Source organism: Juglans regia, chromosome 14 (genome assembly GCF_001411555.2).
Source record: "Juglans regia cultivar Chandler chromosome 14, Walnut 2.0, whole genome shotgun sequence".
NCBI classification, from domain to species: domain Eukaryota; kingdom Viridiplantae; phylum Streptophyta; class Magnoliopsida; order Fagales; family Juglandaceae; genus Juglans; species Juglans regia.
Genome location: NC_049914.1, coordinates 9,529,735 through 9,556,605, shown reverse-complemented (window position 1 = coordinate 9,556,605; position 26,871 = coordinate 9,529,735). Strand labels below are relative to the sequence as shown.

The 26,871-nt window shown below is 32.5% G+C and overlaps 3 protein-coding genes and 1 non-coding gene across 6 annotated transcripts; 2 read left to right on the top strand and 2 right to left on the bottom strand.

Moving 5' to 3' along the window:
- The first annotated feature begins 1,116 nt into the window (after positions 1–1,116).
- On the top strand, positions 1,117–3,501 carry LOC108992926. Of its 2 annotated transcripts, XR_001996412.2 has the most exons (3): positions 1,118–1,323; positions 1,421–1,463; positions 3,262–3,501. XR_001996412.2 is itself a non-coding variant. In XM_018967648.2 (2 exons), the coding sequence occupies exons 1-2, from the start codon at positions 1,203–1,205 to the stop codon at positions 1,465–1,467; spliced, it is 168 nt and encodes a 55-aa protein (XP_018823193.1). In that variant the 5' UTR covers positions 1,117–1,202. The 2 variants fall into 2 exon arrangements, 1 of the variants encoding a protein (XP_018823193.1); XM_018967648.2 differs by lacking the exon at positions 3,262–3,501 and having other exon boundaries at positions 1,117–1,323; positions 1,421–1,467.
- Positions 3,502–5,987: 2,486 nt separating this feature from the next.
- On the bottom strand, positions 5,988–12,955 carry LOC109008364 (UDP-glucuronic acid decarboxylase 5). 2 transcript variants are annotated; one of them, XM_035685598.1, is made up of 13 exons: positions 12,768–12,955; positions 12,179–12,298; positions 11,320–11,406; positions 11,019–11,106; positions 9,903–9,994; positions 9,183–9,247; positions 9,019–9,107; positions 8,372–8,449; positions 8,167–8,260; positions 7,805–7,871; positions 7,616–7,679; positions 7,469–7,509; positions 5,988–6,582 (listed from the first exon to the last, which is right to left on the bottom strand). In XM_035685598.1, exons 2-13 carry the CDS (start codon positions 12,266–12,268, stop codon positions 6,397–6,399), a joined length of 1,041 nt encoding a protein of 346 aa, XP_035541491.1. In that variant the 5' UTR covers positions 12,269–12,298; positions 12,768–12,955; the 3' UTR covers positions 5,988–6,396. The 2 variants fall into 2 exon arrangements, with proteins under 2 accessions (XP_035541491.1, XP_035541492.1); XM_035685599.1 differs by lacking the exon at positions 12,768–12,955 and adding an exon at positions 12,459–12,661 and having other exon boundaries at positions 6,011–6,582.
- Positions 12,956–17,824: 4,869 nt separating this feature from the next.
- On the top strand, positions 17,825–17,896 carry TRNAH-GUG. Its single transcript has one exon. It is a non-coding gene; the product is annotated as a tRNA-His (tRNA).
- A 1,393-nt stretch (positions 17,897–19,289) lies between these two features.
- Positions 19,290–22,615, bottom strand: LOC109008363. Its single transcript, XM_018988433.1, has 3 exons — positions 22,170–22,615; positions 21,118–21,292; positions 19,290–21,026 (listed from the first exon to the last, which is right to left on the bottom strand). Exons 1-3 carry the CDS (start codon positions 22,613–22,615, stop codon positions 19,290–19,292), a joined length of 2,358 nt encoding a protein of 785 aa, XP_018843978.1.
- Positions 22,616–26,871: the final 4,256 nt, after the last annotated feature.

Genomic DNA, 26,871 nt, shown 5'->3' with positions numbered 1-26,871 from the left:
AAAATATTAAAAAATTTATAAATAATTAATATCTAACTAGTTGATATTTATCTAAAATAACAATATATAATATGCCTATATATATTATTAATACACACACTTATATATGATAACATATATCTATTTCATATATGATTCTCACATACTAGTATATAAAATTGTTAAATTTTATCGACTAATTATTATACAAATTATAAAATATACCTATGAAGGATATTCACTATATAGACATAAGTAATTAGATTACATATTATATATTTAATTATAAAAGTAGTATGCTTATATTATTAGTTAATACATATATATATATATACATAGGTGTATATATATATTTATCAATATATGAATGGGTTTTAATCGAGTTGAGCTAACGAGTTGACTCAAGCATAAATGAGCGGGCCTTAATGAGCCTTAATCGAGTTGAGTCAAGTTTTATCGGGTATGTGTCATTTACAAATTGAGCGAGTATTTATTTTCACGAACGAGATTTTTTATTTATTCAGGAGTTGAGTTCGATTCGAGTTTAACCGAGCGAGTACCGAGTGGGCTATCGAATAGATTGGTTCATTTACAACCCTAATGATCGGTATATGCTGTACCGACCACTGGTCTAATACATGTATAGTGGCCGGTATAGGTATTGCATATATTTCGTATCGGCCCAAATACCAGCCGTATCGACATATATTTCTGCTTTAATTGGTCTGTATTTCGACCTTTAATATATATATTTTTTATTTATTTATTTTTTTAAATTACAAACTTATTTTTTAACCTTCAATTTAGACTAAACTATTTATAATTTATATATATATTTATATATAATTTATTTATCTATAAATTATTATTTTAAAATATAATATATATAATTTATTTATATATCAACTATTTTAAAATAATACATAAAATAATATCAATATCAAAATATTTCATTTTAATAACTTTACCGGTACTATATACAAAACTTTGGAAAGAACGGCATATGAGCAGAAGTACTCTAGTTAGATTTCTCGCGACACCGAAGTCGGAACCTCTGGCCCCGGACCGCTAGATTTCATATGTGCCAAATCCAACGGTCTCAAGTGGCTGTAAGAGCTTTTCCACTTATAGCCTATAGGCTCGCTGCGAAGTAATTAGGAATCCATTACCCATAGCCAACCACGAGACAGAATAGAATTTGGAGAAGGAAAAACGAAGAGAAAATGCCTAGGTTCGATCCGTGGCCGGTGTTCTTCAAGCGAGAGTGGAATCGGAACTGGCCTTTTCTGGTGGGGTTCGCCATCACGGGAACCATCATCACTAAGTTCTCTCTCGGTCTCTCGGGTAATCCACTTTCGGTCTCTCGTTTTCTATTCTAAATCCCTAATTTTATTTTTATTATCTAACCAAAGCTTTCCGTCCGTCCATTAATAATGCGCAGAGGAAGACGCGAAGAACTCTGCCTTCGTTCAGAGGCACAAGAGGTAGCCTTTCCAATCCCCAAACCCTGGTTTTCATCTTCGATCCCCGTGTTTATTTTGTTCCTGTTTGGTCCAACAATCTGAAAACCCTAATCTCAATGAGCCACGCATGGACAAAGAAACTTAGATTATCATATTGAAAATGAAAGATCTTGGTAAACATAGACTGAACTAGCTTTTTTATAGAATGCTTACTAGTGAGTGTTAGGCTTATGAAAAGATGTATCTTAGGAATCTGCTCATGAAAAGATGTAGGTGGCTCCAGACAATTGCTCTGGGAACTTGGGCAATTGTTCAGAGCTAATGATCTTGTACCGTTACTGTGGTCTTGATTTGCTGAGATGATTCTAGGCTATTTTTGCTACGTACAAATTGGTAAAACCTGTGTTTTTTATGAGTTTGACCCTCTGTTTTTTGTGCCATTGGCGCGTATTTAGTTCTGTTGTCAAACACGAGTACCTTCAAGTGGTTGACGTGTTCCACTACAATTTTTTGGGTCTCTTAGGAGCCAACAACATATTTAACTGACTATCCTGGAGCCATCTGCTCTGGGACTTCCCGGGTTTTATTACTGCTGTTGAGTAGTCCTAGTCAACTCTCATATTTCTGTTAACAAGAGAGGTGCAATGACAGCTAAGAGTACATCCTTTAGGTATTTATACTTGTATATTTGTATGGTTGTGATACTTAAGTTAGCTTAGGTGGTCTTTTAGCACCTGTTATATGAAGCTTGGTGGGAGGTTCCCATGAGTGATTATCTCAGCGGGAGGTTTCCAACCTTCAACTATGACGCAATCCATGATGAAGGTGGACGTGTCTTTCTACTTACAAAAAAAAGAGTGGATGTGTCTTCCATGAAAAGTAATTTGTAGATATGGACCTCACCTTGAGCAACTTTGCATCAAGAGGCTGCTCTCAAGGATCTGTTTGCTTCTTCTTCTCCTTTTTTCCTCCACCTGTTCTCATCAAATTCATTAGTGTCTGGTGTTATCCCTTAAGTTCCCAGCTTTAATTATTAACTTCCCATTATTTTTTCTTTGTTAATTGTTAACTTCCCAGTAGAAGAGCTTGAAGTTATCCAGTAGAGACCCTCAGTTAAGATTTAACTTTTAAGATGAACAAAAAATTGGCCATGCTCCGCAGTCTTAACAGTCTGATCTAAACTGATAGTGTAAATTAGAAAGTATAGATAATTTTTTATAAGTAAAAAATAGATAGTTTATGATGCAAATTATAACTTTTTTTTACCACTTTGCACCCTAAGTTACTTATCTTCTTCAACTTGCAGCCTCAATTAAGATTTGACTGGTAAGATGAACAAAAATTTATCCGAAGCATAGTGATTAGATCTAAACTGAGGGCCAAAATTGGAAATACAGATAGTTTTTTTTATAGGTGCAAATTGAAACTTTTAGTAGTTGGTACAGATTGGAAACGTATGGTAGTTTATCGGTGAAAACGTAATTCCCCCTCTTTATTAATTGCTTTTCGAATGACGTGATCAGGGCTATGGTTTCTTTACTCTATCTAAGATAAGTAGCCCTGAGTGGCATGAAGCAAGACTTGGATTAGTGGCATATGTGATATGGGATAAATATGCTTTGGTCTATCACTGTGTTATCTATTTTTTTTTCCATGAGAGTTTATTGTGAAAGTGTTTGATCCAGTTATATTGCTCAAATAGGATTAATTATTTATGGCGTGTGAAAATTTTTTATATTCAAATGTAATGGCATTGGAAGGTTAATATTTCACAATCTGTCGTGAATAACACAACTCAAATTTTGCCCAAATTTTGTAGGTGATTTCTTAATGCCAGGAGATGTTCTGGTATACTCGACTTTATTTTCTCGTCAGCTGTTGTTTTGACATGAATAATATTGACGACTTCTGTTGATTGGTCGCGTGCCTTTGTGCACTTTTGAACTGACTATTTTTTAAAATCAAAATGAAAATGTTTGAATGGGTTAATATTTCTTTATTTATGATAGCAATTTCGTTTGGATCTCCTCGGCCTTTGGTCGGGGTCAATTAAAGAATCTATTCACAGTTGTCTCATTTGGGTGGGTCGGTGGGTGTGTGTAATGCCAATTTATTTGTGGCTTGAGCCTCAAGGCCCTCAACATCCTAACTCTTTCTTTATACGGGCTAGCTCAACATCTTGCTTGAGCACTGATTATACATCTGCATATTTGTATAATATGACTTTAAATTAGGTAGCATTAGATTTTGCATATCAAAAAATTTACATAGTTATGAGTAATATTTTTACAAATTTGAAGATGTATTATTCACTCTTTAAATATTGTTTTATTACTTTTTTCTCTCTCCTGCCCCCTCTCTCTCTCCACCAACTGATAGAATTTTAGGAAAAAAATTTTAGTGGGTGTTGAATGATAGAATTCGCAGTAGTGCTAATTGCAAAATATAAAATATAAAATAATAAAATAATAATAATAATAATAATAATAATAATAATAATAATAATAATGTTTATTATTATTTGGTTAAAAATGCATAATTTGTGAGAATTTTTTATGATATGTAAAATTAATTTTTAAAAGATGTGATTTTGCTTCTGTATATAGAGAAATTAAAGCTAGTGCTACAATCATCTTGATGTTTATGAAGAAGGAAAATAATAAGAACAATAAGAGGAAGATGTTGACCTCCCTTCCCACTTTAGTTTTCACTGCCGTACCTGAACCGGTGCTCTTGGGGTTAGAAGAAAACTTAGCTATAGTGTTATGTACATTCCTCAAGGGCTCGTTTTGATAGTCATATGAAATATAAATTTATGAATAATATTGAGATGGTCTGTGAATATTAGTGAATAATTTGAGTTAAGATTTTTATTAGATTTTGAGAAATGTGAAAAAAAGTTTGAATAAAAATATTATAAGTTAAAATATTGTTATAATATAATTTTTTTATTTTGAGATTTGAAAAAGTTGAATTATTTTTGTGTTTTATATGAAAGTTTAAAAAAGTTGTAATAATTAGATGAAAAAGTATGAAAAATAAATTGAAAAATGTTTATGTTTAACTATTTAAGTAGTGATGAGATGAGATGAATGACTATTCAAATGGGACAAAGTGTTATGAAAGTTTAATTATTTATGCCACTTTTTTCTTTTTCTTTTTTAATTTGTTTTAGTTGATGTATCGACATCCCATTGGTACTGCTTGGCTTTCATGTGAATATGGAAAGTTATAATAATTAGATAATGATTTGATGAAAAAATTGAAAGTTTGAAAATTGAAAAGTGTTTGTATTTGTAATGTTTAAATGTTGAGACGAGATGAAATGAGATGAAAGAGAGCATCTTGCAATCCAAATGGAGCTAAAAATATTTTACAAACCTCGAAATAAATCTCGAAATTTTTAATTTTTTTTATCTAATCATTATTATTTTTACAAACTTTGAAATAAAACACAAAAATCAATAACTTTTTCAAACTTCAAAACAAAAATATATTTTAAAAAAATTTTATAATATTTTTATTCAATATTTTTTCTTATTTTTTAAAATTCAATAAAATATTTTAACTCAAATCATTTCATTACTATTCAGAGATTATTGCGATACTTTTCACAAAATCATAAAATACTCCAAATGTAAAACGAGCCCTAATAGTGCCGGTTTTGTCGATGAAGGTTAAGGTTTTGAAGTTGTCCATGTAGTTTGGCATTTGAATACTTTAATTTTAACTTCTTTTTGTTATTATTGTGGGAGCTCCCCAAAATGATTTGGGTTAAGATATTTTATAGGATTTTGAAAAATAAGAGAGAAAAATTTAAATAAAAATATTATAAAGTTAAAATATTGTTAGAATATAATTTTTTAATATATTTTTTATTTTTTTGTGTTTTATTAAGAAGTTTGGAAAAGTTGTAATAATTAAATAAAGCACAACAAATAGTTCAATTTTTTCAAATCTCAAAATAAAAATAATATTATAACATTATTTTAATTTTATAATATTTTTATTTAATTTTTTCTTTCTCACTTTTCAAAGATAATGCTAATATGCTGTCCCATTTTGCCCCTTCATTTTCACCGCTCATGCATTTAATTTTTTTTTTACACTTATTTATTTTGTACTTACTGAATAAGGAAGATATTATTAGTGTATTGATATATTTTTTTATTTTTTTTAAAATGTTTTAAAATATTAAAAAAATATGAATAAGAAAAATTAAAAAAATTAAAAAAGTAAATTTTGCCTAAAGGGCAAGCCCAGCGGTCATTACTGGGCAGCATCCTAATAGCACTTTTTTTTCAAATCCTATAAAATATCTTAATTCAAACCATTTCACTGTTATTTACAAACTATTTCACTAATATTTATAAATCATCTCATTTAACCATCCAAACAACACCTTAAAATTCAAAAGTGTTCTATTTTAAGTAATGTATAGAAAGAAAGTTTTGAAAAATTTTAAAAATTTCTCATCTCATCATCCTACGTAAACGGGCTAAAAGGCAACAATATCCTAGTCCAACTTAACCAAGCACAAAGGTAAACAGAACTTTAGGAGCATAATTCAACAGCACATATGCCTTCATTATTCGTGGTAGAGGCAAAATTGGAGTATGGTGTAATTGATTCAACCAAGAACAATCTTCTGTTGTCTACAAAAGAGTGGCCAATGCCATGTTTAAGGACTTCCATGGTTTCTCAGTATTCATAATTTCCAAAAGGAGAAAACTCAGTATTCATAATTTTCAAAAGGAGAAAAATAGTATGGAAAAGACAACACTCATTCACCACTTATTTGCTATGATGAACACCAAGAATGGAAGAGGAACAAAGGGAAGCACAAAAAGCCGATAGGAAACGTTGATGATGTATCTTAAAAGCACTGTCATGTATGATGCAAAACCTGTGACAAAAGGTTCTCTCCCCTTTCTCTATATTTCAGCCAACAGATTCATTTCTTTGTGGCCACTCCAAGCCTGTGTCGGAAATCATCCTCCATGAGGGGAAGGCCATCCCTCAACTTGATTTTTGGCTCCCACCCCAGCAATTCTTTAGCCTTTGTTATGTCAGGTTTCCTTTGTCGCGGATCATCAGGAGTGTTGTCAACCATCTTTATCTCTACCTCAGGATTAATAAGCTGCAAAACCATATGGTCGGCATTAATGATAGATAAATACGTTAAATTTTGCAGAGGCACCTGATCCCATTTTTGCATACAGCAATCTTCGAATCTATGAAAATTGGTTCAAGGCACTTAATAATTTCTTCTTTGATCAGCTCTCTGCTGATCAATATTCTAAGGCCTCGTTTGTTTTCACAAAACTTTTCAACTCATCTAATTATTACAACTTTTCTAAATTCTCAAATAAAATAAAATAAACAATTCAACTTTTTCAAATCCTAAAATAAAAATAATATTAAAAAAATATATTCTAACAATATTTTATTCAATTTTTAACTTTTATTTCAACTCATCTCATCTCATTTGCGAAAACAAAAGAAAATAAAAGTATAGGTTACACCTAAGTGCTAATGATGCACACAAGTACAAATTCAGACAGACTGTACTTTCTTTGACCTTAACCCTTTTTAGTTTCGTACTTGAGAGGAAAAACTCTGCTAGTCCAAAACTTGCACAACACAATCAGCCATCAAACTACTTCCACGTCACGTCTCAACAAATGCATCATATTGAATAAGGGTAGTGATAGGGTTACTACCCTTTTATTATCTATTTACTACTTATAATGTATTTATTTTTTTATTATTTTCTTTTAAGTATTTTTTTAAAATTCTTAAACATTAAGAAAAAATTAAAAAAATATATAATTTTATTAATAGTCAATTCCTTAACCATTAAGTAAAATAAATATTAAAAAAAAAAATCAAATACAAAAAGAATAGTAAATGGGTAGTATGAGGGTAGTAACCCTATCATTTTCCATTGAATAAAGAATCCAACTTAAAAGATAACATATCAGAGTCACATAGCGTTAAAAAATCAGTGGCAAATAGAAACTGACCTCCTTTACTGTCTCGGCAAGTTCAAGCATGGTAAATTCACCTGAAGATGTACAAGAACTACCAAGGTTAGTATATGCACATAATTACCTACAACATCAGGGACCTGGATGTCTCTACATATGCACAATCACAGTTTGTAAGACCACCTGGATTTCCAATGTTGATTGGCCCAGTGTTCTCTCCTTCCATTAGACGAATAAGGCCATCAACCTGAAACATTTAGACAAAAATCTATATTTTTTTGGATAGAGAAACATTTTAAACAAACATATTGCCCTTTCAATCGAGCCCTGTAAGTCAAAGCAGAGTTCAAGCAAATTATACATCTTGCATACCATGTCAGAAACATAACAGAAACTGCGAGTTTGGGTTCCGGGATGTTGGACCGTCAATGGTTCATCACTGCAAAGCATGAAACAGGGAGCTGAAGTTAATGGCTAAACAAAACTACACTAGTGAAGAAATAAAGATTTTAACAATTCCACCAAGTCAAGGTACAATGAACCAAGTTATAGAAAGCAGTGTAACAACTAAAAAGCTTTTCGAAATTGCCATATTTGTTGACAAGAAGGCACATCAAACACATTTTGGACTTTTATAAGGCCTCCATAAAAGAGATCAGTAAGCTGTATCAATGCTACACCAAGCCGATGTCACTATCATGGTAAGAAGAAAGCAATGAAACAGCACTACTTACCGAATTGCTTGGGCTATGAAATTGCTGACCACCCGCCCATCATCAATATTCATGCGTGGCCCATATGTGTTGAAGATTCTAGCAATGCGAATTTCTGTTGTAAAAGATAAAGTGAAATAAAATACATCAAAAGAAATTATAATTGGAAAATCTTCTAATTTAGCAAGAAAAGGAGGAAAGGCTTTACTTATACGAGGACTTTTACCTATCCCATGCTGCCTGTGATAATCAAACATCAAGGTCTCAGCTACACGCTTCCCCTCATCATAGCAGCTCCGAACTCCTACAATTCAGAAAATGCATTTGGTGGTGAGAAGTCATTATGAATTTATGAGATTCAGAAAAAAGTTAAGAATAGAAACTTGTTAATCAAGGAAATAAGTTCAGTGTCCCTAATCTCTCCAATCAAATGGTAAATATCAGACTACGTATTTACATAAACATAGACACACACACACACATGTGCATATATTAACCAATTCCATTTAGTGAGTACCAAGACAATGGTGCATTCTTTCTACTTTCTTCAGTGACAATAAATTTCCACTGGATATAAAATCTTACTCGGCCAAGCCATAATCATCTTATTAGATTGGGCAATAGAAATAAGTTCAGTGTGTCTCCAATCTCCCCAATCAATGGTAAATATCAGACTATGTATTTACATATACATAGACACACACACGTGTGAGTATATTAATCAATTCTATTTAGTGAGTACTAAGACAATGGAGCATTCTTTCTACTTTCTTCAGTGACAATAAATGCCCACTGGATATAAAATCCAGCCAAGCCATAATCATCTTATTAGATTAGGCAATGGATCACAGGCTAAGTTTGATGGATACCTACCAATTGGGTTAACATTTCCCCAGTAGCTTTCTGGCTGGGGATGCACAAGAGGATCTCCATATACCTCTGAGGTTGATGTAAGTAAAATCCTGTTCAACAGTGTATTATTACTGACAGTTGATGACAGCAGTCAAAGTAATAAATATAACCTCAAGTCCCCAGACCTGGCACCAACTCGCTTGGCAAGTCCTAGCATGTTCAGGGTGCCAATCACGTTTGTCTTTATGGTCTGTTAAAGCAAAAAGAAAAAAAAAATGTTGGTTAGACAACATCCACAGTTCTTCACATTTTTAGATTTTTAGTTTTTTGGTTGAAAATCTAAAATGAACAAATGTGAAACATCTAAGAAGAGAGTACAACAAAATAACAGTTTTCTTTGTCTACACTCCACTGCTGCAGTCTGTCTCCTGAAAAATCTTGGTTGAAAGAATACAATTTTTAGTGGCGTCTTTTGTGTAAAAATTACTGTGGCCCCATTGATGCAGCATTAACAAAAATGAGATTCAGAATAGACCCCACAACAGCAAGGTATTTGTCTCTTTGGAAGGAACCGAATGGTTAATGATGGTATACATGATAGTCAATATGCCAATCTAGATTGTTGAGGATGGTCAAAATCCCCCCACCTTTATTCATGGTAATCAAATTATTAAACAGGGATCTGAATTTCAATCCGATGGCCTTTTTTCCCTTTTAAACTGATAGTGACAGGTGTTGACAAAAAAAACATGAAAGAGTATTCAAGTAAATTAAAAGAAGGATTAATATACATTAAGCCTTTGATAAGTAAGTAGGTTCAATAAATAAGAAAAGGAGAAGATACTTACTAAAATGCTGATATAACACATTCATATATACAATAATCAAACATAGGTAATACACACCTTCACAGGATTGTATTTGTAGAAAATTGGAGAAGCGGGGCATGCAAGATGGTAAATCTGATCGACCTCAATCAACAATGGCTCGGTAACATCTATTACAAAAAAAGAATCACAGTATATTTCATATTCATCAAAACTAACCCTATAAATTTGCAAAAGAAACAACAGGGAACAGAAAAGTGGTCCATTGTAAACTTAACAAAGACAATCATTTTTCTTGAGAAGTTCAATCCGTTACCATGTTCTACCTATCAAAAAAATCATTTTTCTTCATAAGTAGTATCATTTTAAAAATGAGCAAAAAGGTGCTTCCAAGTACACATGGAGTATATAATTGATAAAACCTAACTAAAAAGAGTCAAAAGATAAAAAAAGAAAAAGAATCCTGAAAACTTGTCTGGGATAACCATTTCAGGCGGAAACCGATTTCTGTAGTATTGGCACGATCAATTATAACATGCAATGATAATGGTTAAAAGCGTTCTATTATGAATTGCATCTTTTTCAGTCAATCCATTCACAATAAAGGCACGTGATGGAAAAATCACAGCATGAAAAGTTAAAGAAATGCTAAGCGTATTAGTCAACTTGTTGACGGCATAACAATGCCTCATTTCAGCATATCCTGAATTTTCAATTAAGGAGGGCACAATGTACAAGCTTGATCTGAGATGCCAAACCTAACAAAAACAGCACTTTTAAAGAAGATGCGTACACTGGAACAATTGCACTTTAATCGCAACTGAAAGTCTAAAAGACTAAGGGTTTGTTTGGATTCACAAGTCATCTCAGCTCATCTCAGCTCATCTCAATTCATCTCAACTCATCTCACTACTATTCATTACTATTCAGCAACTTTAACTCACAAATCTCACTACTATTCACAACTCATCTCATTACTATTCACAATCCATCTCAACTCATCTCAGCTCATCTCAAGTCATCTCAAGTCATCTTCAAATCCAAACATCTCCTAAAACCATTAAACAAACATAACCCAGCATATATTGCTCCATTGGATCTAATTACTACAACAAAGGAAAAGTTTAGGACCATGGCATTTTCATGCAAGGACTTAGAAATATGAACACTTAAAAATCAATGTTGAGAAAATACCATGACGAATGAGCTCGAATCTTGGATGACCAATCCATTTTTTAAGATTGTCCTTTGATCCAGTGAAGTAGTTATCAGCAACAATTACCTGAGTATATATGGAATATAAATTGTTTTATTCTGGTCACATGAAGTCAGAAGCTATATATTTTGCTGGCATTAGTGACTCAGCATATGTAGAATGGCTAAATTCCATACCTAGGGTGCTAATTCTAAGAGCACCTATCCCTTTTACATCAAATCTTTCAATCATGAATAAACACAAAAACTGAGCCGATGTATGATAAGAAAAAATGCTGACCTCGTTCTTTTCATTTTCCATCAATTTGTCGACTAAGTGAGAGCCGATGAATCCAGCTCCTCCGGTTACCAAGATTCTCATATTTGACTGTCATTAATGGTGAAAGTCATCATGGAATGGTAAATCAATCAACCAAATGACTGTAACAAAAATAGAGAGTGCATTGCAGTTTTGGAAAATTAGCACAATTACAAATGTTCTATTCCAATGTACTGAAATAAAAGAGGGGCATCTTACAATCCATCTAATAATTGGAAAGAGGGAGTTACATATTAATCATGATCTGTCAGTTTTAATTGATGCAAAGCTGTATTGTTCTTAAAATACAAGATCTCTGATCCTTGAAATCCTTTATACGAGTTTCAACATACAACCCCTGGAAATTATAGGATTTGTTTCATTTTGAGCATGCATGATGTGATCAAACATAAGATCTAAGTAATGGTACATATTCTGCACCCATTCGATAGACCTTCTTAATCTGTACAATATGTTGTGTGCAGCGGAAAAATAAGAAAACATATCTAAATCCAATAGTAATGAAGCTTTTCAGCAGATCCAATAGTACAAAAAAATGGTAAAAGCAATCTGAAAACAGAACCCAAAGATGCAAGAAAAATAAATTAAATCACTATTGGTTAGAGCAAATGCATCATGCACAGTTGTTATAAGTGAACAAAAATAGTATGATGTAGTTGACAACAAAAATGTCGGAAGTAATAAATGCCAACAAACAAAGGCAGCTAGCAGTCGCAGATGCAGAAATACAGGATCGTAATCACATAATAATCAATAGCCATGATAACGAAATTGCGGGACCGCAAAAACTGCTATTCAAAAAAATGAAAATATTTTTTACCTGAAAAAACTTGGAAAATCGCAGTGGAGACGGCAATGGAGGTGGCTTGGTTGTTGTCTGGTGCTCACCGTTGGCAGTGTCCGTTGCCATTTCTCTCAGATCTCCTCTAAAACCCAATGCCTGCCACAATTTCCCAGACAATCAAACTTGGTAGTAATAAATACTCGACATTTTTCAAAATTTTCACAGATGAAGGAACAAAACAAAGGCTCGGACAAAATTATCAAAACTAAACGAGATCATTCCGAATCAGATGAGCGAAAGATGCAGAGGCGCGGACCTAATAGTCGGTTCAAATAAGAGGACCACAAACCCTAATTACGCTTCCGATCCGCGAACACTCAACGATCAGGGACCGGTATTTATAATACAAAACCAATTCAAAAATCGAAACTTTCGCGATCAAATACTGAATTAATTAATTTTTTCCTAAAAAAAATTCAAACCAAAGGCTTCAAGTTCACGGAATCCTTAAAAGTATGATAGCTACTCGATACCATTGTACCAATAACATAAATAGAAATCCCACCAAACTGAAAAACCAAAAAATAAAATTCCAATTTTCAGCATTAATTTCAAAGTCAATTACCTAAACAGAGAAGATAATTGAGGGATTTTACTGGAAGGCTTTGGGATTAGCAAATTAGAGTGAGGAGATTAAAGAGGGATAATTAGGGTCAAGGATTAAAGGAATTTTGGGAGATCTGCCTTGGTATCAACTGGTTAGCGGGGAAGGAGGTTCCTTTCAACTTGTTGAGCAAAAAGACAGAACGTGATTCTCCTCTCCATGCTTGAGTTGTTTTTATACGCTTTACGTATCTAGGGTGCTGCCACGTGTACCAATAATAATATTATTTATATTATTAATAATAATAATAGGAAGAAATTCTGTGATTGAGTTTCGACTATATATTCGTATTAGTTATTAATTTATATATTAGTATAGTTATATAAATTATTAGACTATTAATATTAGACTATTAATATAATTATATATTAGTATTAGTTATAAACTTATATATTAGTATAGTTTATAACTAATACTAATACTAATATATAACTATAATAATACTAATATATAAACTTATTACTAATACTAATATATAACTATAATAATAGTCTAATATTCATACTATTATATAGTCTAATAATTTATATAACTATACTAATATATAAGTTTATAACTAATACTAATATATAAGTATAATAATAGTCTAATATTAATACTATTATATATTCTAATAATTTATATAGCTATACTAATATATAAATTTATAACTAATACTAATATATAGTTTATAATTAATACTAATATATAACTATACTAATAGTCTAATATTAATACTATTATATAGTCTAATATATATTATATAGCCATTACAACTATTTAACTAATACCAATATTTTAATATAGACCATAATTATAGTTATACCAATATAATTATACTAAATCACTAAAAGTTTATAACTAATATTAATATATGACTACACTAATAGTATAATATTAATAATATTATATAGTCTAATATATTATATAGCTATACTAATATATAAGTCTACAACTATTTAACTAATACTAATAGTTTAATATAGACTATAGTTATACTAAATCACTATCACTAATACTAATATATAACTATACTAATAGTCTAATATTAATACTATTATATAGTCTAATATATTAGACTATAGTATATTAAATGTATTACAAATATATATATATCAATGATTCAATATATATATATATATATTATATAGTCTATATATATATATTACAAATATTATATAGACTATAGTTATACTTATAATTAATATAGTAATCATTACAAGTTTATAACTAATACTAATATATAACTATAGTTACTATACTAATAGTCTAATATTAATACTATTATGTAGTCTAATATATTATATAGCTATACTAATATATAAGTCTATAATTATTTAAATAATACTAATAGACTAATAGTTTATTATAGACTATAGTTATACTTATATTAATATAGTTATACTAAATCATTATAACTAATACTAATATATAACTATACTAATAGTCTAATATTAATAGTTAATACTATTATATAATCTAATATATTAGACTATAATATATTAAATCAATTTTCCAAACCATAAAAAAAAGTTTTAATTACTATTTAAAAAAAAACACATTGAAAATATTAACTCAATAGAAAACGGCGCCGTTTTCCCTATCCTAAACCCTAATTCCTAAAGTCTTATTCTCCATCCCATCTTGTTCTGTGTCATTCTCTCTCTCGTCCTCTCACGGCTCACTCTCTCGTCTGCGTCTCTGCCTCGTGGCCTCACACCCTTCTCACTCTCAACTCTCTCTTCTCTCAAGTCTCAACTCTCTTGGCCTCACTTTGTCTCTCTGTCGAGTTTGCTTAGTGCCCCCTCAAATGTTTTTTTTTTTTTTTTGAAATTACATACTAGGCTTTTGTGATTGAGTTTTGTGATATTAGGATTTTTGAATCCAAAATTTAGGATTTTTTGTGATTGTGTTTATTATTCTTTTTGTGATATTAGGGTTTTGTGATTGAGATTGTGAAATTACTTTGAAATTATGATAGACGATATTTGTGATATTATGATTTTTTGAATCCAAAATTTACTTCGATTGAGTTTTGTGATTGAGTTTGTGAAATTATGTTTTGTGATTGGATTTGTGAAATTACATTGATAGGGTTTTATAATTTTTTTACTTGAATAACATTTGTCTTGTTTAATGTTTATCAATTAGAGTTGAAGATTTGAATAAACTGTGAAAGCTCAACAATTAAACCATTTTTTTTCCTTATAAATAGATTTTTAATGATAAACTGTCTAAATTTCATTTTAAAAAAACCGAAAAATTGTAAAGGACAGGACTGGAAACTGGTAAAATTGAAAATACTAGTTTAGGAGGGTAATTGATGCGTAATCGGTTTTAAAAAATATAAAACTAATACATATTGATTTGGTCTTAAATTTTATCCAAAACTAAACCGAATCGGACTCGTTATACCCTTAGTTTCGACCATTCTCATTATAATTAATAGAGAAAAATTAAGAGTTTGTATAATACCATTTGTCTTTATCACTTAAGTGAGAACAACCCAATTTTATCGATATTACCAACAGATAGATGGTTTTTTTAACAAAAAAATAATCATTATGAAGGAAAAGTTTCTTTAATCACCAAAGTCAAGACCCATGATGAGATGAGATAAAAAATTTATAAATAATAATAAAATAATTTATAAATAGTAGTAAAATAATTTGAATTAAAATATTTTATTAAATTTTAATAAGTGATATTTTATTGAATTTTAAGAAGTGGGAGAGTAAAAATTGAATAAAAATATTATAAAGTTAAAATATTATTATAATATTAGTTTTTTTTTATGATTTGAAAATGTTAAATTATTTTTTATATTTTGTTTGAAAGTTTGAGAAAGTTGTAATAATTAAATAGTGATTAGATGAAAAAGTTAATATTTGAAATTAAAAAATATTTGTATTTAAGTGATGTTTGCATGTTGAGATGAGATGAGATAAAATTAGATGAGATAAGAATAAAAAATGACGGATAGACCTAACAAATTGAATTCATATTCTTTAAGAATTAAGAGACATAATTTAGCCACAAAGAGATTCCATAAAAGTAAACTTATAAATTGATATAACTTGATGGGTCCGTTAGATTTTAAAAATATTTTTACTATAAAGTAAATCTAATACATCATATGAAATCATATCAATTTGTAAATTTATATTTATGAGATCTCTTTATAATGGTAGCATTTTTCATTTTCTACTCAAGTCAAATTAAGAGGAGAATTGCCAGAGAGACAACTTGCACGCGGTTCAGATGGTGGACTATGAAATTGCAGTTGGAACTTGGAAGCTGCAACCAAGAAATTGAAAGAGAGATTATAATTGACTGATTTGGTGAATTCGTATGACTTGTTTGTTTGCATGAGCCTTATACACTATTAATCCTAACTTAATAACTTTGTTTCTTTCAATTATTAGCAGTGATGGGTGTGGATGGAATGATATGAGAAAACTTGAAACCTAAGAGTCCAGTAGAATGGTGACATGAGGCACGACGACACGAGATTCATGTGCAAGAACGAATATCAACAACCTTGGAAATGGCTAGTGGGGAACCACAACTTTTAGGTTGTTGAAAAATCATAGATTGAGCTCCTCCCTGTTTTACGTTCTTATGAGAAACGAAAAAGTAGGACTTTTAATCCGGACTGTTTTTTTGTTTTTGTTTTTGTTTTGTTTTTTGTTTTGTTTTGTTTTGTTTTGTTTTTTTGTTTCTCCCGCCTGGTCCAGTTCCAGATTCCGACCTGAAACAATTCTAAATAAGAATCCGAATTGCAAAATCCGAGTACACAAAGCTTGATGTTCCATCTTTGTAAATCTTTAAGTCGTTTCCTATAATATTTAGAGATCCTGTGGTATTATCTTATTTGATATATTAGCCTGGGCGCATGGGTGGGAAGCAGATGATAGTTATTAAATCTATATGGATAAGGAGGATGATTGATCTGGTCTTTAGCAATGCTTGCACACAGATGCACCAATGAGCTTCAGCTCAATCATACATCCTCCCACTAAAAACCGAGGTTTATTCTCTTTGATGGATGCTTAAGAATGGATTACTCAATTTGGTAGCACACATCCGCAACAGCATGCTGTGTGCTTATGATTGGCGATTAACCCATTTTTGGAGTGATAGGCTATGTTTTCTTATGCTGGATTCATGTCTGTCAATCGGATTTTGTAAAGTTTGCAATATTTTGGAGGTCGCAGGTGCCGAAGGGAACTTTGTGTTTGTAAAAGATGCTTTCTACAAGAAACCTGACATTTCAATGCTTCCATTTCCTACTTAAATCGCTGCAGAGGATGAGGACACATCAGAGTTGGAACCACTAGTTGCTGATCTTGGCGAAGTAGATCTATTTATGGTGGCAGATTAATCCGGAGCAGACTTGAATAACCATGAAAACTGGCTGCTTATTTGCACGATCTATTATACCTTTTACCTTCCTGTTATTCTTTTGGCTATATGAATTGGTGGGATCGTGTTCTAATAACAATCCGAGGATTTTGATTTTCAAGTTAAGGTCCGTTCAACTTGGAACTTGGAATTCTGATTTTTTTAAGACCTGGATTCATCCGGTTCCATCTCGATTTTGAAACCCGGGTTTTGATCCGAGTATATACGGATTTCTGAGCCGGAATCCGGATGTCCTAGAAAAAATATATATGAATATTAATAATATATTACAAAGAATTAGATTTATATTTTTTTATTAACTTAAAATTTTGAGATAAATGGTGATTTTATATAACATCAAAGTAGAGGTTCTAAGTTTGAATCATATCTTTACACTCTATTCTATTTAATTAAATATTCTACATATTGAACCTACTTATTGTGCAAAAGTGTTAAAATATAATAAAAATAATAATATACATTTTTCTATCAACTTAAATTTTTTTAAAAAAATAATGATTTCATAATGAGGAGGGATTAGGGATCTTGTCTCTATCTCTCATTGAAAGCAAATAAATTGGAATATTGAGATTTGGTATAGAGTAATATTAAAATGCAGAGCTAATCAGCACCCGGTGGCTGTAGTTTAGTGGTAAGAATTCCACGTTGTGGCCGTGGAGACCTGGGCTCGAATCCCAGCAGCCACATACCCCTTTTTGAATTTGAAATAATATCAGTTTTGAGGGTTTCGGGCCTATCAATCTTTTTTTTTCTCCGGCATAGGGCCCATTGTTTTTCTCGTTTAGTGTTAGGATGTTTGGTTTTGATCCTTGAGATAAATGAAAATAAATTACGTAGCATGATCTTGACGTTTGTATTTTAATGAAACGTTCAATATGTTATAATTTTTTTAATAGTTTGAAGGTGCAATAGAGTTTTAGGAGTGTAAATTTAAACTAAAAAATCGGTTTGGACCATACCGAACCGGATTGGTTGGTCCGGTTTTGAACCGGTTTGGTCCAGAACCGGTTTCTATTTTATGAAAAAATGGCCGGATCCGGTCCGGTTTCGGTTTCGTAGTTTTTGGAACCGGACCGAACTGGACCTGTTGGAAAAAATATATATATATAAAAATTAATTTTATATATTATACAAAATATTTATATATATTTATATATATTAAATTTATATATATAATATATAATTATATATCATATATAAAATAATTTCATATTATAATTTATAAATTATAACATAAAATGTTAATCTTAAATATGAACATTTGTAATTTGTTTGATAATATATTATTAATATAATTATATATAAGATAATGTTGTTATAATTTATAAAATAAAAGTTTAATCTTAAAGATGAAAATTTAATTGATCATATGCTTTAAACATAATATATATATTAAATTGTTAATAACATTTTATCATAAGAAATAACACTTTATTATATATTTTTTATATTTAAAAAAAATAAAAAAAGGGACCAGACCGGACTGGAAACCGGTAAAATCGGAGGTACCGGTTTAGAAGAGTAATCGAGATGTAATCGGTTGTAAAAAATTTAAAACCGGTATATACCGATTCGGTCATAGATTTTGTCCAAAACCGGACCGGTTACACCCCTAGTAATTGTACATTACATGATTTGCTTTACCTTCTTGAAATCTACAATTATGTAATAGTGAATGTAATCAGCTTGCACCATATAGTTCTGGATTTGATTCAGAGATGAGATAAAATAATTTTAGATGAAAAATGAAAATTAAAAAAAATATTGTTAGAATATTATCTTTTAATATTATTATTATTTTAGAATTTAAAAAAGTTGAATCGAGATTTGAAAAAGTTAAGTTGTTTATTATATTTAGTGTGGAAATTTAAAAAAATTGTATGAGATGAGATAAAATGAGATGAGATACTTTTCGAAATCAAACAGGACCTAATAATTAGTTGTTACTTGATTTCTGCAACATTGCAAGCAGAAATGTTGATTGTATATATTAATGGGAATTGTTACACTGTTGATTGTATAAACTATAAAGCATGTAGCTAGCTTACATGATATTTCCTGCATAGCCATGTGGCCTAGCTAGCTAGAAGGATTTTCCCATTGAACGAGTTCTTTGATTTCCATTCCAATCTCAGCGGACTCTCTCATAAAACTGCTGATGCAAAATCCTAGGGCAGTGAAGCTTAGAACCCTTTGGGAGTAGTACTTGAGCTCGTCGTGATCACTACTTTCAACCTGAATTTTGTCCAGAAGTTCTTTTGAATGTTGGAGATATAAATCTATTATTATATTCTTCTCCATCGCATGTTCATCTAAATTTGATTCCATGATAATCATGTTTGGGTAATAATTTCTTCTTGATTTTCCCAACTCGAGATCACAAGAAACCTTATAATAATTCTTAGCAAGCTCCTTTTCGAGTACTGTGAGGGATTTCATCGAAGTGACTCGTTCATAACATTTTATTGAAGAGCAAACCATTTCCTTGAAGAGTTTAAGGTCATCATGATCTTCTAGCTTATTGACATGCTCTTTCCAGGAATATTCCGCAACTGATCCTTGTGATGCTTGCTCAAGGAATCCCACCGCATGAGCACTAAAAAGCAGGATATCACCCATTTTTGATAAAGACTCGAATATCTTAATGTAGCAGGCACTATGAAAAGGTAAAAACCAGAAATTGGGTTCCACATCAGCTTCCGTAATGATCTTCCCAAGCTCGCTTACTTGGATTTTAAGCCTCTTTTGGTTCTCTTCCAATTCGGATATGTTGCATCCAAGGCTTACTGAGGCGATACAGGCGTGCAATGTCCCAAGACATTTAGAGAGTTGAGTTCTCGCCGTGGTTGAAGCTCTAGTAGGCTGCAAGAGTAGTTCGACCATTATTGAACATGACAATCCAATGAAGGTTTCAGTAATTCTTGCCATTGCAAATTGACTTGGAGGACCAAAATTCTTCCTGCCCAGGATGATTACTGCCCCGATAACTGCAGAAATTCCTCCCGCCTGACCATACATCCGGCTACGCTGTAGAAAGCTCGTGAAAATGAACCAAGGGAGAAGAGATAAGAATATTATTGGCAAGAATTTTCCATGAAGTGAGCAACCCAGTAATCCATACACGCAACCCAAGACAGTCCCCTGAGCTTTAACGTTGGCAACTTTGAATGTTGCCTCCCTGGCTGATGCAAGACTGATCGCTACAGAGAGTCCTGACCAGTACCCATTTTCCTTGTTATAGAGCAACCCAAATAGGACTGCAAGGCCCAGGGAAAGTGAGCATTTGAATGCTGGCATTAGCCTATTCCAACTTACCTTCATGGGCAAATTGCTCCAGACCCCATGTAAGGAGATCCCATTCATGTGACATGCATCAGTACTAGAGTTTTCATCTTTCTGAACTGTGTTGCCTTGTTTGGAAGCAGATGGTTTGGCCAATAAATTGCAGTGAAGGAGTTTCATGCAAAATAAGAAGAAATAGGAGGGTAAATCTTGGTGGGCTGTTGGAATGGTTTGAAGGGCAGCTTGGAGGGACTTCATTATATCTTCTGCATTGGACTCGGGAACAGTAGGTGGATCACAAGGCAAAGAGCTCTTGGATTCTTTGATAAAAAGACACAAGAGCTCCTCAAATCGAAGCAAACCATCTTTCAGCTCTCCATCCATTATTCTAGCTGGATATGAAGAGTTTCTTGTTAAAGCCATTTCCATCCCTCTAAACGGTGTCATTATATCTTGCCATCTGTGCTCTCCTGCCTTTAAGGCCGGCCAGTGTTGAAGCTTTGTTACAGAAACTCCCTCCCACTGCATGCTTTCCTGTTACAAAGAAGATAGAAGAAAATTAGCCAACGTACAAGTGGATGTTTATAACATTAGAAGACATATTAACACTGCTAAAGTTGCCTACTTGGTGCCTTTTGATACTTGAAAGAAGTTCGGTTCCTGTTCCAGCCAAGGACTTGGCTCGAGAGATCGATACAAGCGCGGATGCGCTGTCCTCCGCACAGAATGCTCCCACAAATAACTTTAGCGTCTCTGAAACTTTCTCAGCGAGTAGCTTGCTGTTCTGTTTCACCTGCATATATCATATATATATATATATATATATGAAAATTAAGATAAAGCGTATATATACCTTCTATATAGACGTTCCAAGCTGCTAGCCTATTCAGCCAAATTAAGGTAAAATGATCATCAAGAACGTCTATGCCTTGGGAGTACTACTACTTCAGTAATTTCTAATTGACATGCACGTTTTAGGAAGTTAAAAAATAGTTGGATCAATAATGTTATATTAGATGCTTGCAGCAGCACTCATCATGACTAACTTCTAACTATTAATAAATATTCGGGGCGGCCACGGGAGGCTTGCGACGGTATATCATTTATTGTTTTATCTGTGTTATATATATATTATAATATGCATGCAATAAAAAATGATGCTGGAAGGAAAGATGTTCCTCTAACTTGTTACTCATTTAATATTTATTACTTTTATTTGAAATGTCTATAAGAGCAACAATAAATATTGTAAAGGTCAATTGATGCGTCTATTTCTCTTCTACTCGAGATCCTCAAGTTTGAACAGCAACATGAGAGGACATTGATCCTTTATTTACATATTTATTTATGAGAAGTGTTAAGTTCATAAAGGAATCTCGACAAAATATATAAAGTTTATAAACTAATGTGACTGGATCATATGATATGCTAGATTTTTTTTATAATAAATTTTTTTTTATAATCTGACATGCCATAACAAACTACGTTATCTTATAGATTTTATCTTGTGACATCTTATTGTAAACAAAATATTTCTATTTATTTTTAACCATATATATATATATATCAATGTCTTCGAATGGTATTTCCTCATTCCTAATCATGATATTATTAAATAATAATACTAATAATTAATAATCATGATATTATTAAAATTGGTGCTAATCACCTCGGAATAGGCTAGCCATTGGGTAGGGAAGCAACAAGGCAAGAACACAAGCCAAGACTAGTCCAACAGCCGTACTTGCTGCCACATGGAGAGGGTGCATGACGGGGTCAGTGTGCGCGCCATTGATGAAAGCTACTACGTACACAATCACAACCTGACCCAATCCTATCCGCTTTGCTACCAAGTGAGTGGACTCGGGCAATGCCACCACAAACGAGCCAAGCGCCACCGCCAGAGCAGTGGTCACGCTCGAGAACCTGGCCGGTTCTATCACCCGCAAGCACAAGATAGCGCCCGGACCAACACTCTGGACCGTGGCGAAGAGCGCGAGCCAGCAGCCACGCAATGCATCGCCTAGTGTTGCATCAGACGTTGTATTAATGATCAGGATTACGGTCACATAGGAAAATGCTGGGAAGGCTATCTGGCTTTGGAGGAAGGCAGGACCGTACATGGTGGTGCAGCCCACAATAATGCAGGCGAAAGCAGTCCGGAACGCTGAGGCAATGCAAGCACGCCACCCTGCACGAGCTCTGTTAATGAAATATTGGTCGGGAACGGTAAGCATTGCGAGGAGAAATGCTCTAATAATTAAGTTGTGAGTAATTTTAAATGCTCAAGTACTATGTAATCGTTTTGAAAAAGAGTGAGGTCTACTATTAAAAAAATAATTTCTTTTCATGTGGGTCTTATATTTATTCATTTTTTTTAAAACGACTGTACGGTATTTATACACTCACGACTGTAAATATTATTTTTCTTAAATTATACGTAGGATTTGGTATGTTTCAGAAAGAGGATAGGAGTGCGTATGTATTGCTAGGTACTTTGAGTGTTATGGTAGGGGTTTTATAGAGGAGGGAAAACCAATTGGAATGGAATTAATTACCAGTACTTGGATTGAAGACTAGTCTAATGGGACGCACTCATGTTGAATGGTATTGGTACGTGTATATATTTTTTTTTTTTTTCAGTTTGCAACTAGTATATATCATGTTGGTAATTATTGACGTTAACTTACCATAATATTTCTTTTTTCATTTACATATTTCATATATATATATATATTCTTTGTTTAGCTTCCCCTTTTTTTCAAAAACATCAATATACAAGCAATACTTCACTCTTTAATTGATATGTTTATCTTTTTACTCCATTTGAATATAAATTTCTCAAAAATGATTTGGCTTTACTAGTGTAATTGCTACCTATATTTGGAGAACAACCGTACCATACACGCATATACTGATCAAGATCTACAATAGAAAGCATGCAATGGGTATAGTTCGATGGAGGGTTAATTTTTAAGAGGAATTCTATGCATAAACTGCTACTAACTTTCACACTCCACACCTATAGTTTTTTTTTTCATAGAGTGTGGGGTGTGGAGCAGTGAATAGTGACTGATGAGAATAATTTTTTAATTTTCAAAGCCGGCACAACTAGTGGGATCATGAAAAGAAATAAGATAACTTGGTGATTATCACACAGCTAGCTTTCAGTTAACATTCTAGGCAGAAAAATATTTTTTCAATTCCTTGTTTGATTGAGCTGACATGCATGAAGGACCTCAAGTAGTAGCTAGAGAGATAGATGCATGCATATATAAAGTGAATACTATTATACTACAACATTTATTCACGTTATAATCGATCCATGTAAATTATTTGTCGAAGATGATCTAACATTTTCAGCAACAAAGCTATTAAGTATTGTACATGCATATATATATGCATGGTATCGATAACAATTAACAAATTTCAAGTGGGGATTCTGTAGATTTCCACTCATCAACTAGCACGCGCGTCACTAGATAGCTAATTACGCATCTTTCACGATCGAGGATGATCAAGATCAGTGTTCAAGTAGTACTATTCATGGTGCTTGGCTGATGCTCTCACAATTTATAAAATAGTTTATATGATCTAGCCAGAAAGTTAATTAAGAGGGAAAACACATGCAGATGCCATTCATCTCAAGATGCATGTAGTACTGTCAATGCAGACCCGTTTTAATTATCATGTACGTAATCAATTAAATGTGCACATGAAAGCTCAAATATATATCATGCATGCAGTACTGGAGATGTAAGTGAAAGATCACAAGCAATGACACCCATTTCCCCTTCTATGGCCATCAAGTATAGTGGGATTGATCTATGCGAGAAAGTGGCATATATAAATTTGTCCGCGTGATTGTAGTCATGAGTGCATAAGCGCCGTGCAATCACTTTAAAAAAAATGAATAAATACGAGATCTAAATAAAAAAAAAATAATTTTTTAATAGTAGATCTCACTCTTTTTCAAAACATTACATGGCGCTTGCGCACTGCACGACTACAAGTATCATTACTCTAGTATATATCTTAGGGTACTTCAAAAGTTGGATTTGAGCTTTTAGAAAAGTTTATTAAAAAATATAACTTAATCCAAAGATGACACCGTGCGTGGATTAATCTTGATATATATTGACAAACACATGATCGTTTTAAACATGGATATCATGTACAAAGATATCTTAAGTTTTAAATCTATATTAAAAAATAGAGATATGTAAAGATTTGATATGTTTGTAAACTATATTAATTAAACAGAAACATGTAATGAAATAAATGAGAGTTTTTAACAAATTAAAACTCAAGTACCTTTTTATATCCTCCCATCTAAGCAGCCCTAGCTGTACATGCACCATCTCATGAACCGTCACAGGCCAGCACATGATGTTTTAACACTTAAAAATTAACCCACAAGGGAAAAGGAAAAAGCACTTAAAAATTCCGTACGTGGAAAGGAAAAAAGTACTGGTCCTAGCTGAATTCTTTTTTTTTTGATGGATAGCTGAATTTTAAATACAAGCTAGGCGTCTATATTGGAATTTTCTTAGAGATCAGCTTAAGATATGGATCCATATGCAAATGGATCAGTTGATGAATTTTACCCAAGAGTTTGGATGAATGCAACTAAAGTCACTAAAAAGGTCCCATTTCCTTTTCTTAAAGTATGCAAACATATTATTAAACCTCAAAAAGCATAGCCATGGATATTGGATGATTGATTTTCTTACACCCGTAATGAGATTAGCAATTTTGTCGGGTACTGTGCGTAATTAATACCATGCATGAGTCCCCCCCACTCATTCTCTATCCATGAATTAGGTCGAGCCTCCAAAACAAAAGGAAGATGTAAAGAAAAGAGAATGATAATGAGAATAATGGGGGATGGGAAAGGAAAAAGAGGGTACAGTTCATGGATCTTTATCTTTCTATACCATATATTCTTTAGTGTTTGTCGCCCCAATTACATGCATTGGTGGAAAAAATACATTTTTCACCCTACAACTACTAAGTTGAGTTTGAGTAGGTGATATGAGATTATTTGTGTTGATCTGTAAATAGTATTTGAATGTACATCCTATTAATCAGATGTGTTTAAATGTATAAAATAAGTTAAAATATGCATTTGAATGTATAAGATAGATGGATACATATTTTACTTTTTATGAAAAGTTAAAAAATAGTAAGTTTTATCAATAATTAATTTAAGATAAGTTTGACATCAAAACATACCCTAACAGTGTTATATGAAAACACCGATACATGTTATCAAATACTTGAAATTTGCATCTTCATCAAGTTCTAAACGTCGAGATTATACAACTTAATTTGCAATCTATTCCGAATATGCCCGTCTCCACTGTTTGTATTTGAATGGTTTTAATCTGTAAATAATTTTACTATCTCTTACGAAAATGGATGTATTGGTTTTTTTATACACCAAGTAATATTTATAAATATATATATATATATATTTTACAACAAAAATTATACTTCGACAATAAAACATAAGTAGTAATGTGAAAAACTTTAACCTTTTTTTCCTCTCTCTTGAGGTCCTTTTCTCTCTACCCAATTGTCGGCATCCTTCTATTTCCTTTGCCCAAAGGGGGGTTGGAGCTTTGGCTCCTCCCTCCCTCATTCTGTCCGACCAACGCAGGAGCTATCTATAGAGTTTTTTAACTTTTTTTTTGTTGTTTTCTATCCGTAGCACCAAGATGTGCAGATCTACTGCCTACCGGCCACCTACGACCACCACGCGCCTTGCTAGCAGACTCTCCAACTGCTGATCTGTTAGACGGTAAAAAAAAATGGTGCATCAATATCACACACGGCTCATACTGCGTGAGTTTCACGCGCCGCCGCGCTAAAGAGAGCATGCCGCCGTCACGCGCGGCACCATTGGGATTAGTGGCTTCGGATCTCTAAGATCCGACCACCGCCTTATTTCCTAGAGTGGCGCATGAATCACATGCGCCACCATAGACAGTGAAGGTCCTATGCCGAAGATCAAGACAAAGTGGTCATGGAAGACTCCTACAGCCAGTCTAGACAAACAAGCTGTAGCACACACCGTTTCACTGTGACTTTTAGTCGCAATCTAATAGTATGTTTATTAGACTATACAAAAAACCACTTCAAGCGGCTTCCCTTTAGTGGAAAATGGGTGGAAGCCAATTTTTGGCTCCAGATCCCACTTTTTCTTTTATTCCTTTGGTATTGCATTTGTTTGTTTTGGGATAATTATTGGAGACTTCCACCCCATTGAATCTTGTATCATGTAACCATTTAGTTTATCTATGAATTTGCTTGCTTAGAAAAAAAAAAAAAAAACATAAGTAGTACTAATGGTTAATAGCTATAGAAAAATTACCCG